General features: G+C 60.5%; 1 protein-coding gene across 1 annotated transcript; it reads left to right on the forward strand.

Annotated features, from left to right (window-relative positions):
- The first annotated feature begins 391 nt into the window (after positions 1-391).
- Positions 392-17,104, forward strand: NTRK1 (neurotrophic receptor tyrosine kinase 1). The gene is made up of 17 exons (XM_033091995.1): positions 392-659; positions 3,306-3,380; positions 3,617-3,688; positions 5,159-5,227; positions 5,797-5,942; positions 6,178-6,320; positions 8,549-8,681; positions 10,018-10,344; positions 10,771-10,788; positions 10,957-11,012; positions 11,273-11,375; positions 11,859-12,005; positions 12,379-12,509; positions 12,636-12,808; positions 14,796-15,036; positions 15,344-15,502; positions 16,757-17,104. The coding sequence occupies exons 1-17, from the start codon at positions 448-450 to the stop codon at positions 16,940-16,942; spliced, it is 2,391 nt and encodes a 796-aa protein (XP_032947886.1). The 5' UTR covers positions 392-447; the 3' UTR covers positions 16,943-17,104.

Below are 17,104 nucleotides of genomic sequence, written 5' to 3' on the forward strand. Positions count from 1 at the left end.
CTGAGGAGGGAGATCGGAAGCCGGGGGCTGGCTGGGGTGACCAGGACCGCAACCTTTCCCGGCTCCATCACCTCCCCTCCCCCCTAAATGCAGCTGCTTTAGGCTGGGAAAAATAGCGTATCAACTTCCCCTCTCCTCCACCCAGCAGACACCTCTGAGGCGTTCCGCGGCCGCGCCCCCGCGTCTCCCGGAGCTGGGGGGCATCTTGGGGGAGAAGGCTGGCGCGGGGGCCCCCGAAAGGGGTGGGGGCCGAGTCGGGGGCTTAGGAGCGGTGGGGGAGACGTGGGAACCAGAGGGGGCGGGGCGGGGCGGGGCGGGGCCGATGGCTCCGCCCTTTCCTGGCGACTGGGTCATTAACACCGCCCCGCGCACGTGTCGGGGGAGGCCCGGCGCCCGCTGCTGGAGCGCACAGACGGCGGCCCGCGGGGCGAGGCGAGCGTCGCAGCGATGCTGCGAGGCGGTGGGCGCCGGCAGCTTGGCCGGCACGGCCGGCCTACGGGCCCGGGCAGCCTGCTGGCCTGGCTGATGCTGGCATCTGCGGGCGCCGCACCCTGCTCTGATGTCTGCTGCCCCCACGGCCCTTCGGGGCTGCGCTGCACCCGGACTGGGGCCCTGGATAGCCTCCGCCACCTGCCGGGCACCGAGAACCTTACGGAACTGTGAGTGTCCGCGAGCGGGGGATCGCGGGGACCGGCGCGCATAGCCGTGCCCCGAGGGCGCGGACTCGCCCGTGGTCAGGAAGGGCGGGCGCTGCGGTTGGCTGTGCTCCCGCAGTTCCTGCTGGACGTGGGTTAGAGCTCAGTGTGGCTGGGGCACAGGCTTCGGGGAGAGTAAGGGGCGCTCTCCGTGGCCAGTTCTGGGAAAGCCCAGCGATGTGGAAGCCGCCTCCTGGAGCCAGGCAGAGCTGGGAGGGACGTGGTTAGCTGCTGGGAGGGACGTGGACCCTTCAGTTTGGTCCTTCCGGCCTTATCCCCTTTCCATGGGGAAACCAGTCCCCACCCCCTCTTCCTTGTCATGACCAGGCAACCCCAACTGTTCCCCCTGCAATTGGGAATTGAACTGGAAAAGTGGGAGGAGGTGAAAAGTCATAGCTTGGAGGCTGAGCTCTCTTCTCCCCATAGCCACTACCTCCTGTCTCCTCGACCCCTTGCTTCGGATGTATGAAATGGGACTCCCCCCTTGTCTCTCCTCACCCCCCTCTCCCTTTCCACCCTGTCTCCCTACTTGGGGCAGGGTGTCAGGCCTCAGACTGGGAGGAATCTCCAGCATTCTGCAGTAATCGGTCACAAAATACTCAAGTACTTTTTAGCAGCTGGTGAAACCTATGGGAGTATTCTGTAATAATTGGCCTAGAGGTACTCAAGCATCACATGCTGATGGCTGAAAAATACTTGAGTATTCTGTTTGGCTAATGGGGCCAGCAGGACTTCTAGAAGAGAGGAGGACATGCTAGAATATCTTCCTCTGGCCTGGGGCTTACAGGGTGGACGAGGAACCCTGGCCTTAGGCGGTGATGGACGGGCTGGAAGGTGTGCAAGGTAGTGCCGTCACTGTCTGGAAGTTACTTGAGAAGCATTCCATAATTGGCACCGAGTTACTCGGGTATCTCGTGGTAATTAACGGGAAGGTACTCCATCTCTCTAACGGCCCTAGGGAGACCAGGAGGAGAAGAGAGGGCCTTGTCTTGGTCGGGGCCTAGGTCCCTGCATAACGGCAGGGAGCATGAGATCCAGGCTGCCCCGGTCCGGTCCACTCATCATCCCCCTGGGCCTTCACACCACGGCCCAGGCTTCTGAATGGTCCCACCAGCGCTCTCATCTCCCAGTTCCCTTCCAAGCCCCAAGTGGGTCCAGCGTGGGGTGGGGGGCGCGTGGACGGGCTGGGGCTGGGACTAGGACTCACGCAGGGTGGTGAGGAGGGGTCCCTCTGGGTGGGGCGGCAGCCTGACCTGTGCCTCAGCCTGCACACGCTGGGCCCCCTCCTCCTCCCGCACTCGCAGAGCTAACGAGGAGATAATGGACTCGAATAGACAGATTGATTACGAATCCAAACGAATGGGGCAGCTTTGAGCACGCTGCCTGACAGCTTTCTCACCCCTCCCTGGGTCCCTATAGCTCTGGACAGAGACTTACTCTCCCTCCCAGTCACTGGAGGTTATTCCCAGGGGACTGCGGGCCTGGTACCCAGCTGTCCACTGGGGCCACGGCTGTGAAGGGGGGAGGAGGAAAGGGTCACTCAGGCTGGGCCTGGTTCCCACAAGTTAGGGAAAGTAGGAGTGGGGGAGAGTGCTGAGACAGGCAGTGAGTCAGGGGCCTGGCACTGGGCGCCTGTGTGTGGGGCAAGTACTCTGCAAGAAGCTGAGTTCTCAGGAACTCCCTGGCGTGCGGGATCCAGGACCCAGGGCGCCAGCAGCCCCCCACCCAGCCGGGCCTCTCTTCCTTCTTCGTTCTCATCTCCCTATCTTGGCTCTCTGGCTCTGTCCTTATCTCTCTGTCTCTCTGTCTCCCTTTCCTTATCTGTTTTGCTCCTTGCCTGTCTCTCTCTCCCTGCCAGTCTCTTCCTGTCAGTATCTCTTTCTCAGTGCCTGCCTCACTGTCTGTTGTGCTGCCACCCCGCCCTGTTGAGTCTTCCCATTGCTCTCTCACTGTGTAAGCCAGCCAGTCCGTGCCCCTTTACTGCCCCTCTCCTCCTTCCTGGGTCCCTCCTGGGCAGGGAGGGGGTCAAAGCATCCCTGACTGACAGCCTCTATGCCTCTGCTTGCTCTGCTGAGAGGTGGGGGTGGGGGGGACTATGGATTGCTGCTTGAGGGTGGGCACGGGGAGAGGGTGGGATGTGTGTGTGTGTGTGTGTGTGTGTGTGTGTGTGTAGCAACACAGGTGAGACCAGGTAGTGGCCCCGAGCGGGCGTGTTTGGGCACACAGGTTTGCATGACCGTGGGTGTCCCGTGTGCTGGGCGGGGCTGTGGCAGCAATGTTTCAGCGTGACCCCCTTGAGCATGTGCGGGAGAGGCCTTGTGTGAAAGTAGAACGCCAGGCCATGTGTTTGTGAATGTGAGCGTGCGCATTTGTCACATGTGTGTGTACATGAAATGCATACGTGTGCCCGTGTGAGGGTGTGGGCATGCAGGTGTGTGTACACCTGTGTAGGAGGTGTGTCTCTGTGTCTGTGTGTGTGCATGCCCGTGCTTGTGTCTGCGTGTAAACAGGTCTGTGCATGAGTGTGCATACATGTGACTGTGAGGGGCAGGTGGGGGGGTACTTAGGGGGGGGGTGGCCTCCGCTGACTCCCGTCCCCTGTCCCCACAGCTACATCGAGAACGAGACGCAGCTCCGGCATCTGAACCTCACTCACCTGAGGGGCCTGGGGGAGCTGAGAAACCTGTGAGCGGCGGGGCTCTGTGGAGTGGGGCGTAGTGCGGAGCCTGGAGGGCAGAGGGTCAGGCTGGGCTCAGCGACCCAGGGGCCTGGGAGGGCCCAGGGGCTGGCGGAGGTCACGGCCAGTGCAGCCGGGGAAGCTGTGAGGGCTGGGAAGGGTCCAGGGCTCCGCACGGGGGCTGGGGGCCGGCGTGGGCAGTGGCCAGGGCCCCGGTAGCTGACCCTGCTGCTCCCGTCCCCAGCTCCATCGTGAAGAGTGGCCTCCATTTCGTGGCGCCAGATGCATTCCATTTCACCCCTCAGCTCAGTCGTCTGTGAGTGGCCAGGGCTGGGCAGAAGGGGTGGGAGGCCACCCAGACTTGGGCGGCTAATGGGCTGGGCCTCCCCGGGGACCTGTTCTGAGAAAGGCTCCAGCCTGGGGCTTCTTCTCATCCCCTCTGGGGATGGCACTTCTCTCAGCTCCCACTCCTGCCAGCTTGGTCCTTCTTGCTGTCTCATGTCCATGCTTCGTGCTGCAGGAAGACTTTCTAGGTGCCTGCCCTATTTTGCTTCCCAGGGTTCAGATACACATGGACTGGGGCACGGGGGGAGGGGGCGGCCAGGACCCTGGGGTGTGGCTGGGACTCCATCTCCCACCCCCTCCCAGCCCCTGGGATAGCCTGGGAGCTGGACTGTCAGACCTGCCACTCACCACCTTCCCCATTTTGGGGAGTCACAGCTCAGGACAGGGAGGGGACAGATGGCCAGGAGAGACTTGTGAAGGGAGACCCTGGGAGTCAGTCCCTGGTGGCCCCTCTCCTGCACAGGGTGGGCGGTGGGTGGAGAGATGGGGAGGGTGGTGGGGCCGGCCATTCCTGTGGTTGTGCTGGGAACTCTAAACTGTCGTGACCAATGATTTAGCAAAGACAACAGCAAAAACTAAGGTGACGTCACATCCTGACTGCATCCTGGGGGCTTCAGTTAAAACTGTGTACCTCACGCTACTTAATGACCTGGTAAGAGAGAGTGTCACCCCGTGTTATAGATGAGGAGGCTGGGACTCAGAGAGGCAGCTCTGGCCTGTGGTCACACAGCCGTAAGTGGCAGGACAGAAGCACACTGAGCTCTGTCTGGTGCTAACGTGGTCGGCATTTCTGACTGGGGTGTGGAGGCGCCTTTCCCACCCAGCCCCCACACACTGCAGGGCAACTAGGCAAGGAGAGGGGTCAGGGTAGGCCCGTCAGAGGCAGAAGGGCCCAGGAGTGGCAGGCTGGTGCAAGGTACCAGCTTCCTGTGTGGGGAGCAGCCCACCCCCAGCTCACTTCTCCATCTCTACAACTGGGGGCTTGGGCCGGGCCCCTTCCAGCCCATTTGTCTTAGTGGCTGAGGAGGGGAAGGAAGGAGGAGTGGGGAGGAGACCTAAGGACGTGCTCTGAAACCCTTGTCAACCGCTAGGGGGCAAGGGGTGTGGGAGACATGGCCTGCCCCTCCTCTGGCCCCGTCAGGGCTCTGTGGGGATGGGAGCGCAGATGGAGCCGGTCCCCCAGCTGGGGCCTCAGCACTTTGCCAGCTGGGGCCAAGGGTGGGGGGGCAGCAGCTGTTCCCTGAGACCCCCTCCCTGGGGTCTGGGGAGGGGTTAAGTGGGGTGAACCCTTGTTGTCCCAGGAAGAAGCCTAACCTGTCCCCACCCCCGGCGCCTCCCGCTGGTTCTGGTTGTCAGCTTCCTCCTGGCTCCTCCCCTCCCTCATGCTGGCCCAGAGCGAGGTCTGGGGCTCAGGTCTGTCTCCCTGTCTCAACTCCCCCAGGAATCTGTCCTCCAATGCTCTGAAGTCCCTCTCCTGGAAAACCGTCCAGGGCTTGTCCTTACAGGAACTGTGAGTGCGGGGGCTTCCAGGGGCAGGCGTACCCGTGTGTTTGTGTGTGTGTCTGTATGTGTGCGCGCGCGTGTCCATGTGAACCGCGCGGGGGTGGGGGCGGTGGCCTGGGGCCTCCCTGTCCGCCTCTGAGCTCCCATCAAAGCAGGGGCTGCAGGCCACCTTGAGGGGGTTTCTGCTCTGGGAGCAGTGCCCTGGACCACTGATTCTGCGTGAGCTCAGGAGGCTGGGGGCTGCCCACTGCCTGTGCACATGGGATGGGGGTCAGCCATGGGCCATGCGCTTGGGGAGCACCCAAGGCCTCTGGGTCCCTCGGGGAGGCAGTGTCCTTCCTCCTTGTCACCTGGACTGTCCCTGGGGAGCCCGGGGTAAGAGAATGCCACATGGCCCACAGCCAGCTGACTTGCTGCATTCTCTCTTTTCATAAGGACTTGTTAGGGGTTTGGTGGGAGGACCACTCCTCCATCCCCATTCCTTCCCTCTGTCCAACGGCACCCCTCTTGCTGGGGCGCCTCAGGCCCACACCTGCCCCTTCCCTGACTCCCTGGGTGTCTCCCCCCCTCCCCCAGAGATCTATCGGACAATCCTCTGAACTGTTCCTGTGCCTTGCACTGGCTGCGGCGCTGGGAGGAGGAGGTCCTGGGCGGCATCCGTGAACAGGGGCTGCGGTGTTTCATGCCGGGGTCCTTGCACCCCCTGTCCAACACCAGCTGCGGTAGGTGCTGGAGGTGGCATAAGGGGCTGTGTGCTTGGGGACAGGGCACAGAGCAGGGCTGGGGCCCGCATGGAAGGGGGCCTGGACACTGGGCACTGGACTGGCAAGAGCTGGGGAAACTGAAGGTTGGGGGCATTGGGGTCACTGAGGAAATGGGGGGCGGCAGCACTGCCCTGGGGTGGGGTTCTGAAGCCACTCCCTGCTCTAACCCACCTGGGGCATGCTGGGCCACCAGTCGTGCCCATGCTGAAGATCTGGATGCCCAACGCCACTGTGGACGTGGGGGACGACATGCTGCTGCAGTGCCAGGTGGAGGGACGGGACCTGGAGGGGGCTGGCTGGATCTTCACGGAGCTGGAGGAGTCGGCCAGAGAGACGGTGAGAAGCCCTGCACGGCGCTGCCCCTTCCCCGCTCCCAGGAGACTCCTGCGCAGGGCACAGGGGACAAAGAGGGAAAGAGACCACGGATAAAGGAGCACACAGAGGGCGAGGGATGGACAGAGCCCGTTTAGACCCTCAGGGCTCAGGCTCAGCTGTGGGGCTGCCCCAGGCACTGGCCTCCGGAGGGCACTGGGGCAGCCTGGGGGCCATCTCTGAACTCGGTGCTGGCTGCAAGGCAGATGCTCACAGAGCCCTCCCCTGTGGGGCGGAGGGGACCCCACAGACCCTCCCTCCCACCCGTCCCCTTTCTAGGTAAGGAAGCTGAAAGGCCGTGGGGAGGGCACTGTCCGTGGTCCTGCACCCAGGCACGTCCTTGGGGCCTTCCGGCTTTTTCTGCAGGTTCTGGAAGCAGCACCTTCTTGGGTGTGTGATGAGCAGGTGTGTGATGAGCGTGTTAGCCAGGGAGGCACAGGTCTGCTTCCAGCGGCTGACTAATCAATTCTTAGAGTGACTTTTGGAAAAACCCTGGAATCCACCTGTACTTTGGTTTTCTTATCTGTGATCTGAGGTGGATGTGACGGGCTTGCTGTCCTGACTGCCCCTGGCCACTCGGCCTCTGTCCCTGTCATTCACTTGTGTCATTGGGCACCTTTCCAGGCTTGCCTGTGTCCTCAGGCGGGCAGTGGGCCGTGACCACAGGCTCAGGAAGCCAGGCTGACAAGGTCAGAAAGGGCCAACAGTAGGCTCTGCCCGCCCAAATGGCTGTCCCCATATGGACAGACACACGCCGTGCAGCCCCTGGGAGGAGCCCGGCCAGTGGGACCCAGGGGGTGGGGTTCAGTTGGGAGGCCCTCACTCCAGAATTGCTGGAGGCCCCTGGGACAATATCGCGGGAAGAACCACTGGAGCCCTGAGCAGGGGGGTCCAGACATGGTGAAGGCCACTTAGCCACTGAGTAGTTCCTCCTTCCCAAGATCAAAACCACCGAGAGTGGCCAGTGGGAAGGGGGCAAGGCCGAGGCCGGAGGTCAGTGGGCCTGACCGTCAGTGGGAAGACCTTTGGCCAGCTATCTCTTTCGGAAAATTACAGGATTTTGCTTTCCTCTTGGGAGAACTACGTGTTTGCTACCACCTGTGTTTCCTAGAAACTTCCTATAGAAAAGTCACACCCTCCTGGAACTAAATATAAAATAATATCGATTGTCAACTATAATGGAAGAAAGAAAGTCACATTCTAACTGGGTTAAATCGAGGGGAGGGGACGCTGGTTACGCTCAGGAGAGTGAAGGGTAGCAGAGCAGCTGGAGGGAAGAGGGCATACCGCCCGCCCCCCGCGGGAGCTGGAGGACATGGGGCAGCCAAGGGAAGCTTAGGGCAGGGCTTCTCCTCCCGGGGCCGCAACCCAGAGCTTACAGGAGAGGCTGGACAGCGCTTCTAGCAGCTTTGAACTCACATTCCAGTGGAGGCCCAGAGAAACCTCTCCTCCTCGGGCTTTAGTCACGGGATTCCACACTTACGAAATTTCCAGATAAGTGGCATTTGTCCACTACTTCATTTATTTTCATCATTTTATGAAAAGTGCTTTCTAAAATGTCCAAAGAGTTTTTGTCTACCTCTTCTGCTTACAAAACAAGGAAACCACCATTCAGCAAGATTAAGGTTTGTCTTCAGGCCATATAACTTCCACACGTCATGGTTTCTTAGGAAGAGAATGTGAAACGGATTTGATCTTTCCACGATGATTCAGAATGCTGTCACTTTGCCTCTCTCACTTCACTGTCTGTCGTGGTGGCCAGAGGCCCTGTTGCTACTGTATGTTCTTGTGTCGGACGGACCTGCCCTGGCCTGACACTAAGTGTGTCAGCAGTGTGTGGAGACCAGGAGTGGGGAGTTGGGGAGGTCCCTGCTGTCCCCCAAGTGAGTGGGATCTGCGAGATCTACTTTGCTGCTCAGATGGGTGGCTTCGATTTGGGGTCCCTTGTGCCTTCTTGAGGTTACTGGTTGTTCTCCATGTTTCAGATCACTAAATAAATGTTCCAGGAGAGAGTCTATGAACAGGCTGTAAAGGAGGGGAGCCACTGTCCCCCACCCCGCTCTCCTTCCCCGCCCCACGAACCCTCCTCTCTTTTCCATCTGGAGCCAGAGGGGCGCCCAACGACATCAGCTAGCCCCCAGCCAGAAGCCAGCTGATGCCCTCCCTGGTTTGCCCCTCTCCCCCTGGTGCAGCGATCTGAGGATCTGTCATCTGTGACGCTGACCCTGGCCAATGTCACCAGTGACTTCAATAGAAAGAACGTGACCTGCTGGGCGGAGAACAACGTAGGCCGGGCTGAAGTCTCTGTCCAGGTCAACGTCTCCTGTGAGTCCCCGTGACTGCCCTCCTCCCACCCCCACCGGCTCCCGCTCTTCCCTGAAAAGAGGATGTGCGGCTGGGGCCTGGGGGAAAGGGGGGGCTGCGTGGCTCCACAGCTGTTCTCTGCCAGCTGTTTCCAGATTCCCATGAAAACCTGATCCTTTGGGGGAAATCCTGGGGGCTTGTCAAGGCCAGTGGGATGGAGAAGGATTTCTTTTTGGCCCCTTGCCCAAGTCTTGCTACCTGAGGCTGTCAGCGCCAGCGGCCGGGCTGCTCCCCTGTCCTTCATGGGGGTCCCTTGTAAAACCTTCTGTAAGACCTTAACCCTCAGACTCCGTTTCGAAAAAGCCATCCCCCTCCCCACTTCCTCTCTAGGCACGCAGCCTAATTCCTCCATGTCTGCCAGCAAACTATGTTAAATCTTCCACGTTATGTAATTTTTCTTCCTTTAATATGGACAATAACGTATGGAGTGACGTGCACAAAACATACACACTTTAAACCATTCTGCTCCCCGCCCATGCCCTTCCTCTCCCCCTTCAGAGCCCCGCCTTTCTCCAGCCCATCCTGACTTTTGTGACTCTTGTTTCCTCGCTTTCAAAAATAACTTCATGCCCCTGGGCTCCCCTATCCACCTGGCATGCTTTCGCTGGTTTTGCGTGCTACAGGTGGACTCACACACCTCGTGTGTTATTATTCTGTGTCTAAGTTTCTTTCACTCATATTTTATTTGTAAGATTCGCCCATGTTAAAAGGAGTCGTTTTACTTCATTCAGTTCACTGCTGAATAATATTCCTGCGCATGAGCTGGCGGGATTCCAGAATAACTGTACACACGTGTGTGTCTATGTATATTCTTTTTCTGAAAGGGGCTTTGCCTCTTTCAGGTTGGGTCTATTGCAAAACCATGTCTTCTTTCAAAAAGCTTTTAAACTCTCTTTTTTTTCTTTTTTCTTTTTGCTTGTTTGATGTTTAGGCCCTCTCTCATCTTCTTAAGCTTGATAACACTTAATTTTTCCAGATCTCTTTTCCAAAAGACTCCATGTTTCGTTTCCAGAAGCTGGCGTTTCCACTTGTCCAGGGCTGTTACTCACCTCAGGCCCACCGCTTTTCTTTGAGCCTCTGAATGTTATACACCTGCTGCCCAATTTAGTTAAGATTTACTGCCAACTTTCTTTAAAAACCTCTCTGCTCGTGACTTTCTTAGGGCCTGCTGACCTTGTTCTCTTAGCCCTCCCCCAGATTTCTGTCCCTGACCCTCCACCCCTGCAGCCCCTGGACATGTCAGGTCTGGCAGTCTGGTCCGTCTCTGCACTCTCAGCTCCCTCTCTCTGGCCCACAGTCCCCGCCACAGTGCGGCTACACAACCCGGTGGAGATGCACCACTGGTGTATCCCCTTCTCGGTGGATGGCCAGCCGGCGCCCTCTCTGCGCTGGCTCTTCAACGGTTCCGTGCTCAACGAGACCAGCTTCATCTTCACCGAGTTCCTGGAGCCTGCAGCCAATGAGACCATGCGTCACGGGTGCCTGCGCCTCAACCAACCCACCCACGTCAACAATGGCAACTACACGCTGCTGGCCGCCAACCCCTTGGGCCAGGCCGCCGCCTCGGTCATGGCCGCCTTCATGGACAACCCATTCGAGTTCAACCCCGAGGATCCCATCCCTGGTGCGAGGGCCGCGCTGAACCTTGCCCCACTCCCTGGGCTCCACCTGGGTACACATCCTGGTCTCCAGGAAGGCCTGGCCCCCTTCCTGCGGTAATCCTGACCCCAGAAGTGGGCGTGCCTAGTCCCACACAGAAAGGAGCCTGGAGTCGGGGTGCAGCCCTGCACTGGCCTCCTGGCCCCGCCTCCCCCACACCCCAGGAGTCCTGAACCCCATCTGTCCCATTCACTTGGCTGGCTGCAGACAGCCTCATTCCAGGGCACCCACAGCCCAGCTGGAAAATGACCACATGCATCCTCTTGCTGGAGGTCCAGCACCCAAGCCCCTTCCCACCCCCAGTCCATGGAGGGATGAGTCCTGAGGGGGGCAGGGGACTCACTGCTCTCCTCCCCCACCTGACTGCTTTCTCTCCTCCCTCCTGCTGCAGTCTCCTTTTCACCAGTGGGTGAGTAGCCCGGGCTGGAGGCACGTTCTGTCTGGTCACTGGAGCCACGGCTGGGGCAGGGGGTACCGCTGACCTGAGTTCCGAGGGGTCAGCTGGGGCCAGGGTGGGGAGCTGCTGAGGAGACATGGCATATGCCAAGGCCCACCTCCTGCCCGGTGTACCCAACAGATACTAACAGCACGTCTGGAGACCCGGTGGAGAAGAAGGATGAGACACCTTTTGGGGTGAGCACGGGAAGTGAAGGCTTGCCCAGGACTTGGCAACAGGTGGCCGGGCTGGAGGCTCTTCTGCATGTCACTTCTGGTCAGAGCATGGGGACCACAATGGTCCGGCCTGAGCTGGGCCAGCCACCCGCATGCTCAGCCACAGCGCGGGGCCCAGGGGAGGAGGAGGCCTGGCGCTGGGCTCCTGTGCAGGATGGACAGACAGTCTGCTGTGGGAGCTCGGGGAGGCGGGCGCCGAGACTAACCGCCCCCGCCCGCAGGTCTCAGTGGCCGTGGGCCTGGCTGTCTTTGCCTGCCTCTTCCTTTCTACACTATTTCTCGTGCTCAGCAAATGCGGACGGAGGAACAAGTTTGGGATAAACCGTGAGTGGAGGGGCTTCAGGGGGCTGCCTGCCAGGCTGTCACTGGCTTGGTTTCCCACCGGCTCTTCCTGACTCTGCTTTGGGTGGGGGGGCTGTGCACACACGGAATTTAGCGAGTGTGTTTGGGGTGTACCAGGGCCTGGCAGGGGCTGCCCTGTGAGTGTGTCGGGCTGGTGCTGGGGTAGTTTCAGCGGCAGCACATGCTAATTGGTGGCTGGACTGCAGTCAAACACTAAGTGGGTCTGAGCTCTGGGGGGGCAGTGGGGGAGTTCTTTGGTGGCCCACGGGGCCTGGGCTTGGACAGGAGCCAGGCAGAGAGGCTGGAGCGCCTCCCCTTCCCCCTGCTGGCTGTCTTGCTCCCTGGCTCCTCTGTTCCTTCCCCTACAAATTACAAGGTGGGGTCCCCTGGCATCCTGCAACCTGGCAGGGGCCAGGGTGTGTGCCTGTGCTGTGACCCCGCCGTGTGGCTGTGTCTCGCCCCTAGGCCCCGCCGTGCTGGCTCCAGAGGATGGACTGGCCATGTCCCTGCATTTCATGACACTGGGTGGCAGCTCCTTGTCACCCATCGAGGGCAAAGGCTCCGGGCTGCAAGGCCACATTATTGAGAACCCACAATATTTCAGTGATGCCTGTGAGGGGTTATGCTGGGTCTAGGGTGGGGGCAAGACTACGCATGCATGCACGTGTGTGTGTGAGCACGTGTCTGTGTCTGTGTGTGTGCACGTCTGTGCGTGCGCATGTGCGTGTGTGTGTAGAAGCCTGTGCCATCGCCTTTGCCCACCCCAGGCCTGAACACGCCTCACCTCGCCCGCCCCACTCCCACCCCACCCCTACCCCTGTGCACACCTCGCGTGGGGCTTGGTGAAGAAGTGAAGGCTCGGTTTCAGCCCCCATCCGGCCCCTTGCATGGGGCCCTCGTGCAGCGCACAGCCCTGTCCCGGCCCTTCACCATCCTTCGGGAGCCTGGGGCCCCTGCCTGCCCCTGACCCTGAGAGGCCCCCCAGGTGTTCGCCACATCAAGCGCCGGGACATCGTGCTCAAGTGGGAGCTGGGCGAGGGCGCCTTCGGGAAGGTCTTCCTTGCCGAGTGCCACCACCTGCTGCCTGAGCAGGACAAGATGCTGGTGGCTGTCAAGGTAAGACCTTGGCCGTTGTCCCAGGACAGCTGCTCAGGCTGGGGATGGGCTCAGGACCAGGGCCTGCCCCCCACCCGGCGCGGAAGGAGGCGTCTGAGGGCTCAGTCCCGCCTCCGACCCCCTCAGGCGCTAAAGGAGGCCTCGGAGAGCGCGCGGCAGGACTTCCAGCGCGAGGCAGAGCTGCTCACCCTGCTTCAGCACCAGCACGTCGTGCGCTTCTTCGGCGTCTGCACCGAGGGCCGCCCGCTGCTCATGGTGTTCGAGTACATGCGGCACGGGGACCTCAACCGCTTCCTCCGGTAAGAGCGGCTCTGAGCCCTGCAGTCACGTCCCTGCAGGTCTGCTAAACCGAGGGGGGTGCCCCAGGAAGGAGCAGGGAGGCACGTGTTCTCAAGGAGGCAGGCGTGGGAACGTGGGGACAGCCGTGCAAAGGCCAGGGTGGTGGAAGTCAGGAGCTAAGACCTCAGGATGGGTGGGCTTGGCAGAGAGGGCGTGCCTGTGCGTGGGCACAGCGGCCCCGCCTGCAGGACAAGCGCTTATCTGGCACTTTCTGTTAACTTTGCAGCCACCCTCATGGCTGTCTGTGCTGGCATGCACATGTCTGTGCAATTACATAAATATGCATGTGTGTGTTAGTCTCCAGGCATACATGGCAATTTATACTTGAAGAAAGTTACCAAAAATTCATTTCTTTGGCTCTGACACGTTTACTAATTTGTGCAGACCCTTTTAATAACTTCAAGAAATGTGCCCCTTTCACAATGAGGCTTAGAGAGGTTAAGTGACGTGCCCAAGCACATAGGTAGGAATGGCCCCGGGGGACAGGACCCCAGGCGGAACCCTGCTTTCATCCCCTGAACGTGATGAGATGGTCCCCTGTGAGGATGGGGCAGCAGGCCCCAGAGAGAGGCCAGGGTTTGCAAGCAGCTGTGGCTTCTTAGCTGAGCCTTCTTTGCCAGGCAGCTTTCCTCTTTGGCCTCAGTTTCCCTACCCAGAGAGCTGTGGTTCTAGACGAGAAGGCACAGTGTGATTGTCACATTGTGGATGTCACACAGTGGATGGTCGTCCTTTGGTCCCCAAACACTCCGTGGGAGTGATGGGTCATTCATGCAGTCAGGCTGCAGAAGGCAGCTGGGAGAGAGCTGGAGTCCCAGCTTCTCTGAGGTGGGAGGGGCCCCTGGAAGGTGTGGGGAGGAGGCGAGCATGGAGGTGGGTTAGCTCAGGGGAACCAGTCAGGAGGAGCCAGAGGAACCCTGCTCACCAGGCACTGGGTGGCCTCAGTGCTGGGTTCCAGGGATGCAGGCCACCATCGGGGGCCCAGACAGTGGGAGAAGCTGCTCGAAAAGCTGGATAGAGCACAGGGGGAACCAAAGGAGGGCATCATGAAAGCTCCTAGACAAGTCTGGAAGACTTCCCCTAGGAGGGCCATTTGTTCCTTCTTGCCTCTGGTCCCTTGTACTTATCGTTCCCTCTGCCTGGCACACTGGGCCTCCCTCCCAGCCACTTCATCCACTCCTGTCCCTGACCCCTTCCCACCGCTATTCCTCAGGGCTGGAGTCTAGGTGTAGATGGCTCTTCCTCCAGGAAGCCTCCCCTGACTTCTTCCATCCCTACCCTGAGTGCAGGTCAGGTGTTCTCCTCACACTGCGTCCTACTCTCCACTGTACTCTGGTGCTTGGCACACTGGAGATGTTTAACAAATGCCTGGCATGAATGAAGAAGTAAATGAATGAGGAGAAAGCTAGCCAGTTGGAAAGGGCAGCAGGGCAAAGCCAGCTGCACAGGCAAACGTTCAGAAGAAGGAATACTGGGCAATGGGATTAGTGATTAGGGACTGCTCTGGAGTGGTGGTTGTTGGGGGAGGGCACCCTGGAACCTTTTCGAAGGAAGGACGACCCCACAGCAAAGGTGAGAGAGACAGGAATCCAGGAGGGCTCCCAGGTTTCAGGCTCAGAGCTGGGTGGGGGAGGTCCCCTTCCCTGAGGCAGGGGCAGGCTGGGGGTGGGAGGTGTGCATGGGCAAGAGATGTGGGGTCAGTGGGCAGCTGGATGCTGGGGGTGGAGTTCATGAGAGGAAGGCATGAATGTGGGAGGTGTGCGCCCTGGGGGGAGCGTTGGAGCTGGGCACCGCTGCCAGCTGGCTGGCTACCCCTTCAGACAGCAGCCTCTCTTGTGCCTTCCTTCCTCCACTTCCGGACCCTTGAGTCCCCTCCCCCGTTCCACCCCAGCCCCCAGGCTCCTGGGGACTGTCACCCCCCGGCCCACCCCTTCTCCCTCTCTTTCGCAGGTCCCACGGGCCGGATGCCAAGCTCCTGGCCGGCGGGGAGGACGTGGCTCCAGGCCCCCTGGGTCTGGGGCAGCTGCTGGCCGTGGCTAGCCAGGTCGCTACGGGGATGGTGTACCTGGCGGGACTGCACTTCGTGCATCGGGACCTGGCCACGCGCAACTGTCTGGTGGGGCAGGGCCTGGTGGTTAAGATCGGCGATTTCGGCATGAGCAGAGATATCTACAGCACCGACTACTACCGCGTAAGGGTCTTGGGTCCCAGCCCCGGCCCGCCCCACCCGGAGGCCGAGTCCCCGCCCAGAGCCCGCGCTTGCCAGGCATGCCCGCTTATTCCTCCGGCGCCGTGGGCCCGAGACCCTCCGGCTAAACCTGGCCCCTGGCTCCTGGGCCCCCAGTGGAGGAGAGGCTGGCTCCGCCACCCGGACGACCTGGCACCGCCAGTTTTCCCTCTCAGCCCGTGTTCTTACTGACGGCGCTGGGGGCGGGTCTGTGCCGGAGCGCCTGCGCAGGGGCGCCCCGGGAGGTGACGCGCCCGCCCGCCCGCCGCAGGTGGGAGGCCGCACCATGCTGCCCATCCGCTGGATGCCACCCGAGAGCATCCTCTACCGCAAGTTCACGACCGAGAGCGACGTGTGGAGCTTCGGCGTGCTGCTCTGGGAGATCTTCACCTACGGCAAGCAGCCCTGGTACCAGCTCTCCAACACCGAGGTCAGCCCGCCCGTGGTCTCCCCGGCCGCCTCCCTTCCTGCCCCTTGGGGGCTCTTCTAGGAGCACTCCATCCCCTTCTGCCTCTCATCCCCCTGCCCGCGGGCACCATCCTGCAGACACTGTTCGTTCTTGCATTCTTCGCTCTGCTGTTCTTGCCTCCATTTACCCCTGGATCACCAGGCTCACCTGGATCCTGGAGGAACCTCAAAGCCCTTTATCAATGGAGCCCAGACCCCGTCCCTGGCTGCATTTTGTAGACCTAACAGGATTATCGGGGTGGAAGGGAGAGGCACGGGAAGAGGAGCACAGCAGGAGGGCCTGGCGCTGCAGCGGGAAGGCTGGACGTTAGACTGTAGGAAGGACCGGCTTGCCCCCTCTCCCAGCTGGACATAGCCAGAGCAGGCCCCAGGTGTTCTGTCTTCCAGAGCAGTTCCTCCCGCCCCCTCCTTGGCTCGCAGCTGTCAGTTTCCATTTCTTCTCCTAATGCAGTCTGCTCCCTGGAGGCTGGTAGGGTGGGGGAGAGGGTTATAGATTTTAATTTTCTCAAGCACTGAGAGAAGGAATGGAATCACTGCTGTCTATAACCCGAGTCCTCTAATGCGGAGGGAGGGAAGAAGGGGGAAGAGCTCCAGGCCCCTGCCTCCAGCTCCCTCCCACCATCTCTCCTTCTTTAGATCCCTTAGCAGCTCTAGCGGTCCTTCCTGCAGTCTCACTCTGATCTTTCCTGCTGCCGTTTCTTTTTGGAGGAGCTAGGTCGCCACAGAGCGGTGCCTACAAGAGAGAAAAGGAAGTGGGGTTGCCTTCCACCTTCAAATGCAAGGCAGCCATTTTCGAGGCCCTGAGCTGCAGTCTTGCTCATTTTGCCTTCTGGGGCTGAGGTGGAGGACCCTCCCTTTCCTCCATTCAGCCCTTGACAGGAGGCTGATGGATTTGGCAAAGGCCTTGGCCCCTCCCTTCGTCAGCCCACCTGGCAGGTCTTCTGAGAGTCTGATTCTAGTCCTTCGGGAAGCCGTCCTACCCCCAGCCCCACCTTCCCGGGTCTGTTTAGCCTTCATCCGTTCCACTGCTCAGTATCAGAGCGGAAAGGAATCTTGGGGTTCACTGCATCCTTTTAGATTCTTAGTGCCAGGAGGCCCAGGCTTATTCTGGCACCTGCCTTGGGAGCCTCAGTGAGGCAGGGGCAGTACTGGGGCTGGCTTCCTCTCCTGCACCCAGCCCAGTGTGTCCTCTTCTCTCTCCTTCCGGTGGCCCCAGGCAATTGAGTGCATCACACAGGGACGGGAGCTGGAGCGGCCGCGTGCCTGCCCACCGGAGGTCTATGCCATCATGCGGGGCTGCTGGCAGCGGGAGCCCCAGCAGCGCCACAGCATCAAGGATGTGCATGCCCGGCTGCAGGCCCTGGCCCGGGCGCCCCCCGTCTACCTGGACGTCCTGGGCTAGGCGCTGGCCCAGCGCTGGGGGCGGCTCCCAGCAGCCCCAGCCTGACCTCAGAGCCTCTAAATCCCCCTCAGCATGCGGGAGGGGCCAGGTGAGGTCTGGGAGGGAGGGTGCCCTCTTCTCTAGGCTGGGCTCCGTCACAGCAATTATATTTATTATCCCTTG

The sequence above is a fragment of the Rhinolophus ferrumequinum genome, chromosome 22 (genome assembly GCF_004115265.2).
Source record: "Rhinolophus ferrumequinum isolate MPI-CBG mRhiFer1 chromosome 22, mRhiFer1_v1.p, whole genome shotgun sequence".
Lineage (NCBI taxonomy): Eukaryota > Metazoa > Chordata > Mammalia > Chiroptera > Rhinolophidae > Rhinolophus > Rhinolophus ferrumequinum.